At 38.0% G+C, this 9,914-nt stretch overlaps 1 protein-coding gene across 1 annotated transcript in view; it reads left to right on the forward strand.

Annotated features, from left to right (window-relative positions):
• LOC102578906 (cleavage and polyadenylation specificity factor subunit 3-II) overlaps positions 1-9,303 on the forward strand; it is a 27,118-nt gene extending 17,815 nt beyond the window's left edge. Inside the window, 5 exon segments of the mRNA XM_006354999.2 lie at positions 39-662; positions 6,347-6,466; positions 7,384-7,513; positions 7,593-7,751; positions 8,718-9,303. Of these exon segments, the coding sequence (XP_006355061.1) occupies positions 39-662; positions 6,347-6,466; positions 7,384-7,513; positions 7,593-7,751; positions 8,718-8,879 (1,195 nt within the window). The 3' untranslated portion in view covers positions 8,880-9,303.
• Positions 9,304-9,914: the final 611 nt, after the last annotated feature.

Here is a 9,914-nt window from a genome sequence, read left to right on the forward strand (position 1 = left end):
CCACCCCCCAGTGACACCAAATTCATCAAAAGTTTCAGCAAAAACTCAAATACGTCAGCTAAATCAACACTTATCGATGAGGTGATTATAGTGATAATCAAGATTCAGTTTTTGTTGAGCAAAAAGGAGAAGAAAGATTGAATTTTTATCCATATTGAACATTCAAGAAAAATGGCAACTGAGCCACCAAGTATGATTTCTTCCGACCCCACAACTCCACTTCTTCACCGGCGACTCGAAAACGGCGGCAGAGGGGGTCGTCAGTCATCACTTGCTGTACTTCTTGGTCGGGTCACCGGAAGGCGCGGCGGCGGCGGCGGCGGGGGCGCGTCGTTGTTGGTGAGGGAGACGGCGGCGCGTGAGCTGGATGAGCGAAGAGCTGATTGGGGTTATTCGAAGCCGGTGGTGGCGTTGGATATGATGTGGAATTTGGGGTTTGTGATTGTGTCTGTTGTGATTTTGTCATGTGCGGTGGATGAGTCGCCGAATGTTCCCATTAGGGTTTGGATTTGTGGGTATGCTTTGCAGTGTGTGGTGCATGTGGTGCTTGTGTGGTTGGAATATAGAAGGAGGAGTTTGCAAGGAGGAACTGATGCAGAGGGAAATGATGGTGTGGATGGTGAAGAGAGGAATGGGGTTTTGGCTATTGGTAATCAGTCAAGGTAAGGTCCATTTCTTGTTTAATAAATTTCAGATTTTTTCATTTGTGTAGCATGATGTTGGTGGTATTACTAATAGTTACAAATAAAACAACAACGAACTTAGTGTAATTCCACAAGTGGGGTCGGGAGAGTCTGGGGAGGGTAAGATGTATGGAGCCTTACCCCCTATCGGCAATGTGAACGAGCTCACACGTGAGGAGTTAGTTTCACTTCTAATACAATAAACCAATGTTGTCTCACAAGTAGGCTCTAGGGAGTCTAGGGAGTAGGGAGGATACGATGTATGCAGCCTTACCCCTACCTTTATGAGGTAGAGTGATTGTTTTTGATTGACCCTTGGTAACTCCCCTCCTTTATCCAAGCTTGGGACTAGCAATGTGAACGAGCTCACATGGGTGGAGTTAGTTTCACTTCTAATATAGGTCAGTTAAATTACGTTTAAGCTCGTTGCTTGTGAGACGGTACTATGTTTGGAAGGCGTTAAAAGGGACTATATAGACCTAAAATCAGATGAGGGGAGGTTGTGAAAAGAACTAAAATCTCTTGAAATTCATGTGAACTTATGAACATAATGGAAACGAATGGATTGGTAGAAGTGATTTGAAAGAGTTGGTATAAAGGAGATATTGGTATAATGTATAAAACATGAAATGATGAAGGAAGTGATGGATTCTCTATTCTTCTTAAGTGATATTGTTGGGATCAAATGAGTATTGTACTTTCATGGAATGCACGTGCTTGAGGCCTTGTCCGTCAATCTTCTAAGTATCTTTAGCCTCAAAATGGCTAATGGTGACAACCACACTAGCATATGATAAAGTTAGCAAAATGCTCAGCAACTCCTTAAAGTACTTTACAAAATTTTGTAATTGCAAAACTAGATGAGGGCATGTATTTAAATATGCAATACAACTCCATCTCTTGCTTAGGCTCCAATAACATTGAAATCTTCATCTTCTCTTCTGATCACTGATTTGTTCTTCTCCTTCTCTTAAACGAACTATTTGAACTTTTGTTGATGAGTTTACAGAAGAAACCTAATGCCAGTGCTATCTGTAAGAGGCTACTATCTTGGCATTTTCTTCCTCTTTTCCCCGTACGAATATTTTGTAATCCATTTGAAGACTTGCATGTTTACTCTCTCTAATTTTTCTATCGTAGTACTTGAGATGTACTCGATAAGTTTGCTTTGTATGTAGTATTTATGTACATAAAAACAAGTACTAAATGTGAACCAAAGGAAAAGTTTTGATTGATCAAATGAAGTATGGTAATTGATTGTGTTTTAGAAGCTGAAATCTTGATAATTGCTATATACTTTTTTTCGAGACAAGGGTAACTTTGTATTCACACCAAAAAATTCATCATCCCAAAAAATGATGAATTGGAAACTTACATCCCACCCATGGGTATACTTTACAAGTTTCCTTTAAAATCAACTAAATCTACTATATCCCCTACAAGATTCTATTTACACCAAAAAAACAAAAGGCTTATACAATTCATTCTAATCTTCTGTAAGTTAGACTTTTGTCCCTCAAAGCTTCTTAAATTTCTTTCTTTCCAGAGGGTCCACCATATGCAAGCAGGGATAGTTCTCCACCAATGTTCATTTCTTCCTCTGTTCCCAATACCTTTCCAGCTATTTAGTAGTTCCTTTGTTGTGCTAGGCATCACCCATTTAACTCCCAACAGATCCAAAAACATGTTCCATAGGCTCAGCGCTGCCTTACAGTGAAGGAACAAATGGTCATTGACTTCTGTTTCCTGTTCACACATGACACATCTTGAACAAAATTGCCATCCCCTTTTCTGTAAAGCTTCATGTGTTAGACAAGCCTTTCTACAAACCAACCAACAAAAACAAGCTACCTTTGGGGGGCATTTGGTCTTCCAGATTAACTTCCAAGGCCAAATGTCTACCATTGACTGCCTTGTGTTAAGATTCCAGTAACATGATTTCACTGTGAACACACCCTTGTTATGTAATTTCCATCTAGGTTTGTCAGGCCTCAGAGATAAAGCAGGGTGTGAGTTTAGTACTCCCAATAGGTTAGCAACTTCCCCAATTTCCCAGTCATTTAGTGCTCTTCTAAAAACAAGGTCCCATCCCTGCTGACTCCAAGCTTGGGATACAGAGACATTCCTTTGCGTGCTCAAAGTGTAAAGATGTGAAAATGAGTTTCTAAGACTGTCTTCTCCAATCCACACCTCATTCCAGAAATCAGTTTTCAAACCATTTCCAACAGTGATTGACATGTTGTTGTTGAAATGAGGCCATAATCTTCTTATGGTTTTCCAGACACTACATCCAAAGGTTCCCGCAACCTCCTCAGTTGTCCAGTGATTGAGTAAACCATACTTTCCGGCTATGAATCTTCTCCAAATGGCCCTCTCTTCTGAGGAGAACCTCCAAAGCCATTTCTGCAAGAGAGAGGTGTTTTGTTTGCTGAGGTTCTTCAGGTTGAGCCCCCCTTGTTGAGTGTTGAGAGTCAGTTCATCCCATTTCACAAGGTTATAACCTCTCTTCTCCTTGTTTCCTTGCCATAGAAAGGCTCTCCTAACTCTATTGAGTTTTTTTTCAATGCTCTTTGGTATGGGAAAAAGGCTCATCATGTATGTAGGCATGCCATCAAGAACTGACTTGGTGAGAGTCAATCTGCCCCCTAAAGAGAGATATTGACTTTTCCACCTAGATAGTTTATTCTCGCACCTTTCCAACACCCCACTCCACACCTCTAATTCTTTGTTTTTAGCACCTAGTGGCAGTCCCAAATATTTAGTTGGTAAAGATTCCACTTGGCAGCCCAGAATAACAGCCAGATCTTGCAAATTCCAAACCTGGTTGATAGGAGAAATGTGACTTTTCAGCCAATTTACATGGAGACCTGAGATACCTTCAAAAATTGTTAGGATGGCTCTCAAATGCCTGATCTGACTTGTCTCTGCTTCACAAAAGATAGGTCATGCTTTTTGCTTCTTAGACGGCTCATCTAAATAAGATATAAAGATACTATGGTTGTACTCATTTTTTGAGGAAGGTAACATTTGTATTACTATTTAACAAGAAAACTTAACTTTCTTAGGCTGTTCTTGAAAAGGAGTTTCTAAGACTGTCTTCTCCAATCCACACCTCATTCCAGAAATCAGTTTTCAAACCATTTCCAACAGTGATTGACATGTTGTTGTTGAAATGAGGCCATAATCTTCTTATGGTTTTCCAGACACTACATCCAAAGGTTCCCGCAACCTCCTCAGTTGTCCAGTGATTGAGTAAACCATACTTTCCGGCTATGAATCTTCTCCAAATGGCCCTCTCTTCTGAGGAGAACCTCCAAAGCCATTTCTGCAAGAGAGAGGTGTTTTGTTTGCTGAGGTTCTTCAGGTTGAGCCCCCCTTGTTGAGTGTTGAGAGTCAGTTCATCCCATTTCACAAGGTTATAACCTCTCTCTTCTCCTTGTTTCCTTGCCATAGAAAGGCTCTCCTAACTCTATTGAGTTTTTTTTCAATGCTCTTTGGTATGGGAAAAAGGCTCATCATGTATGTAGGCATGCCATCAAGAACTGACTTGGTGAGAGTCAATCTGCCCCCTAAAGAGAGATATTGACTTTTCCACCTAGATAGTTTATTCTCGCACCTTTCCAACACCCCACTCCACACCTCTAATTCTTTGTTTTTAGCACCTAGTGGCAGTCCCAAATATTTAGTTGGTAAAGATTCCACTTGGCAGCCCAATTGCTATATACTTCAAAGACAGGAACAAGTTTGCTTAACAGAATGGCCAGACGGAATATTTTAAAGCTAAATGTTTCACATTGATTCAAAGGCAATTAACGTCCATAAGACTTTGTATGAGAGGGACTTATGGTTAGATTGTGAGAGGGCATTGATTAGTGATTTCCTAGGCTGCCTGCCGTAGTGTTCTTGTAGGCCTCACCAACTGCTATCTATTGAAACACATGCACACTTTTTATAGTCAACCTAGTAAATGGAACTTAATGAGATAATATCTACTAGATTTCATGGATTTTGTTTGATTCATATAGTCATTGAAAGATCCGTATATCAGAGAAGGATAATATCTTCCAAGAAAAGGAGCAACAGAGAGCCCAAACTTATGGGAAAAATTTATAGATTTCTTTTATAGGTTAAGGAGATGAAAAATTTACTGAGAATAATGTATCTTTGCTCTGTTATTGGTGAGAGTTAACGGTAGTATCATATCAGTGATTCTTACCTTTTGGATTAAGTTAATCTAAGTAAAAGTAGTTTCTGCAGGTCTTCATTTCATTCCATGCTGCAAAGCAATTGTTTGTATCTTCTGCTTATGACCTTTTGATATTCAATGAATAAGATACACACACCTACATATAAACTGTAGAGCATATACGAATACGATATGTATGTATGTATGCATGTATAAGAAGCTTTTATGTATTTCATTTGACAGACAATTTATATAACCCGCCATCAGTCTCGCATCTTAGAAATGTGTTTGTTAGTTTGGGGGTTGGGGGAGGGGGGACTGCCAAAGAAGCAGATGAAACTTTAAGTGACCTTTTTGTGCTAAGTAAATTTTAAATTTTCTTTCTCATTAAAAAGACATGTGACAGTTGAGTACAAATCAGGGCTTGACACTTTAAAGATATACTATTTTCTGGAATTCAATCAATATAACATTGTTTCAGACGCTTATTCTAAGAAGAAACTGTTACTCAATTTGATTAGTTGTAGGTTTTTGTACTGGTAGAGGTATATGAAATTGATTCTTAAAATATGCTTACAAAGTTAATCTGATTGCTCAAATTGTCACATCTTTGTTGACTACAAAGCCCTTTTTTTTGGATAACCTTGGTGTCCGGGCCAGCTTGTCCACACCTCGACTAATTCCACGGGATACATGCCACCTCTCAGGTAACTCTATCCACCAAGGCTAGGACAAATGTGAAGAAATCACCTAGTGTTTTTGTCTCTATTGGGATTTGAACCTGAGATCTCATGGTTTTCAACCTATTGCATTGACCACTAGGCCACACTTCTTGGAACTAGAAAGTACAACACAAATTATTGCTGTTTCAGAAGTATAATGTTATCTTCATTCTAGAATGTTCCGAATACAAAACGAATGAGGTTTAATAAGGGAAGTTCTATGACATCTTATTGTGAAATCTTTCCATGAATCTTACTTTTAAAGGCATTCAAACTATTCTTTTGCAGATAGTCCAACGTATACTCATTGGTGTATCCAAATTCAATTTTATTGATCTGTGTGCATGAGATATGATATACACCTGATCCACCTATTCATAACTTATGCTTTACAGCTAACACAACCTTGTAGGTTTCTGACCCATCTTTTACAGTATGATTGATGATGATCTGCTATACGCCTATACCTAGTAGTATATTATTACTGAGTTACAATTGATATTTATTACTCTGCAAGATGAAACTACTGCTTAAAGAAGCATGGAAATTATATGTCATTCAACTTGGCTACGTTATTAGCACCTTTTAATTCTCTGGATAAACAAATAGATACATGTATTCTCATTATTTGACCGACAGTTTTAAATGTCTTTTGAGCATCGAAAAAATATGTATTCTTTTTTCTTGGTTAATGCTTGCTGCTATAGAGGTAGCAAATTTAATTTATTGACTCCTTTCCATTTTGGACATTGCAGTATTGCTAAACGATGTGAATATATGAATACAATGGGGTCACTTCTTTGGTGGATAGTTGGCTTTTACTGGATAGTCTCTGGTGGTGAAATTCTTTTACAGAATGCTCCACATTTATACTGGTGTGTCAAGATCTACTATCACTTCAAGCCTTTATTTCTAGGGAGGAATCATAAATGTGGAAAAACTTTTTAAAGTTGAATTAGTTTTGCATTATAAAACTTTTATGTTTTGTTGATGGTCCTCTATGAGAGTTGTACTTTGTTATCTCTACTATTTTCAAGTTGTGATCGCAAAAATGGCAATCCCCTTTAGGAATTCTCCCCTATATTTGTAGGCGTAGTCATTTTGGGACAGCTCAAAAATGTAAAATAGGTCATAGCAATGACGGCATAACCTGTTACATATAGGCTCTAATTGTGTTTTTCTTAATTTCAATTCCTTTACACATACTAGTAGTACTTGTACAGCTCAAATTAATTCCGTTAAGCATACTAGTAATACTTGTACAGCTCAAATCAATTCCATTAAACATACTAGTAGTACTTGCATAGCTCAAATAGACAGCGGTTTCAAATCTTTGTGATATATTTGTCTAAATGCAACTCTGATCTTTTCACGTTTAAGGAATTGGTAGTTGTGGAAAAGATGTTACTGTATCAGTTCATGAATTGGCCTTTTTCATAATTGTTGTTAATAACAATATAAAAGGACCAGAGACTGAAAAGTCGAATTCTTTTTTTTATCTAGTTATCTAGAGTTTTTAGATGTGCCCTAAAAGATTTAATTGCTACATCTGTTTGGTTCAGCTGCCTGATTCATGTTTAGGTCGCGGTCTACCTGAATTCTGCTTAGATCTACCATCTCACTACAGCATATAAGTTGTCATCTCAAGAGAAGTCGTGGATGATTATTATCTTCTCTCTCTCTCTCTAAAATGTATCTGCTTGATGAATTGTTTTTGTTGTTTCCTTTTTCTTTTTAAAATGTTTGTGATCATCAGACAGTCATGTTTGATCACTGATGTAAAGTGATGCAGGTTGGCAGTTGTATTTCTGGCATTCGATGTATTCTTTGCCATCTTTTGTGTTGCTTTGGCATGTCTGATAGGAGTTGCTCTCTGTTGCTGCTTGCCTTGCATAATTGCAGTACTCTATGCAGTGGGTCAGGTAAGAGACAGAAACTATAAATAATTATAGGCCACTACTTGATATGTTTCTGGAATGATCTTTTACCTGTAATATATAGGAAGGTGCATCCGAGGAAGATCTCAGAGTTCTCCCCAAGTATAGATTCCATATTTGCAAGAATGAGGAGAAACCAAGGGTAGGAGCTGGTAGGATGGTACCAATTGAGACAAGCAGCGGATACCTGGCCACTGAGCGTATTCTTTTACCTGAAGATGCAGTAAGTTAATCTTTGCGTGTCTAAAAAATGCTTAAAGCCAATTATCATTTTCTTTGAGACAAGCAGCGGATACCTGGCCACTGAGCGTATTCTTTTACCTGAAGATGCAGTAAGTTAATCTTTGCGTGTCTAAAAAATGCTTAAAGCCAATTATCATTTTCTTTGAGACAAGCAGCGGATACCTGGCCACTGAGCGTATTCTTTTACCTGAAGATGCAGTAAGTTAATCTTTGCGTGTCTAAAAAATGCTTAAAGCCAATTATCATTTTCTTTGAGACAAGCAGCGGATACCTGGCCACTGAGCGTATTCTTTTACCTGAAGATGCAGTAAGTTAATCTTTGCGTGTCTAAAAAATGCTTAAAGCCAATTATCATTTTCTTTGAGACAAGCAGCGGATACCTGGCCACTGAGCGTATTCTTTTACCTGAAGATGCAGTAAGTTAATCTTTGCGTGTCTAAAAAATGCTTAAAGCCAATTATCATTTTCTTGAGACAAGCAGCGGATACCTGGCCACTGACGCGTATTCTTTTACCTGAAGATGCAGTAAGTTAATCTTTGCGTGTCTAAAAAATGCTTAAAGCCAATTATCATTTTCTTGAGACAAGCAGCGGATACCTGGCCACTGACGCGTATTCTTTTACCTGAAGATGCAGTAAGTTAATCTTTGTGTGTCTAGAAAATGCTTAAAGCCAATTATCATTTTCTTTCTCCTTTATTTTGATCCCACTAGTCTATCTATATTGGAATAGAGCTGTTTCATCGTATGCATATTCCACAACCTTACTTTGGTGTTAACATTTAGCTCTACGGTTACTGCAATGGTGCTAAGTGAACTTCATTTATTCACTGTTTCAGTTAGAATACGCATTATGTGACACATGCTGAATAGTGATAGACTTGGTGGTATTTCTGAATTATTATTTGTGATAAAATAGTTACCAATATCTCAACTTTTGTTTGCTAGGAATGTTGTATATGTCTTACCTCGTACGAGGATGGGGCAGAACTCCATGCTCTCCCCTGTAATCATCATTTCCACTCCACCTGCATCGTGAAATGGCTTAAGATGAACGCGACATGTCCACTATGCAAGTACAACATCCTGAAGGGGAATGATCAGGTTTAAAGCAGAGGAGAATGAAAAACATTGTACATTGTTTCGGGTTATTAAAGCCACTTATGGAAGCTTGAAACACTACTCGCTGTATCCATATCAGAACAGAAATCTGCTTTCCAACTAGTTGAGCTTCCTCTCATGTTCGCTTAGCATATTGAGATCTTCTCTGTAGTGAATTGTCTTCTGTTATAGAAAAAATGTAGCACCCCGCGAAAAATTAAAAACGAAGAAGGGTTTGTCCTTCCCCCAGCTCATGTAAATTATCCTTGGTTCCCATTGCTTTCCAATAGGTATACAGGATCCAACTCTTGTAAGTATATGCTATTTTCTTGTGTGTTGTTTTATGTCCAGTTTTTCTTGTGCTCCTTGTTTCTTTTTTCAGATGAACCTTTCTCTATGAAAACAGTAAAGTGGGTGATAGTTCTATATCTAAGTTTTACTCCATTTGTCCATTATGAACTTTGCTATTTTGTTGTCGTTATTTTTAAAATGTGACACCGTTTACAAAAGAAATTGTGTTGGTGCTATTCAAACATTTTTTTTTTAACCCGAGAGGAGCTCCCACCCCTTTTGCTCTCTTGGTGACTCGAGCTCGCAACTTTCAGGTTGGAAGTGAGGGGTGCTTACCATCCGAACAACTCTCTCGTCGTTGGTGCTATTCAAACAACCCCAATAAGTCACCATAATTTCTTGAATTCTGCATGCTTTGAGTTGCTTCACCTAAGTCTACACCAAGCCAGCCACCTAAATCATGGTTTTAATGTAAATAGCGAATATAAATAATTTTTTACCCTATAAAATACAACTTGTTATGAAACTTAAGAACAAAAGAACAATATAATAAGGAAGACAAGAAGAATATCACACAAGAGAAACAATATATGATTACTTTCTTTCTTTCAAGTGTACTCAACATTATTCTCAACACCACTATTTATAGGATTACATTGAGGAATACCAAAGGGTGTCATAAACATTACATTAAACCTTGAGAATTACTACCCATTAAGGAGGAAATAAACCTAGGAGTTATGGTCATCCAAT

The sequence above is a fragment of the Solanum tuberosum genome, unplaced genomic scaffold (assembly GCF_000226075.1).
Source record: "Solanum tuberosum cultivar DM 1-3 516 R44 unplaced genomic scaffold, SolTub_3.0 scf00189, whole genome shotgun sequence".
NCBI lineage: Eukaryota > Viridiplantae > Streptophyta > Magnoliopsida > Solanales > Solanaceae > Solanum > Solanum tuberosum.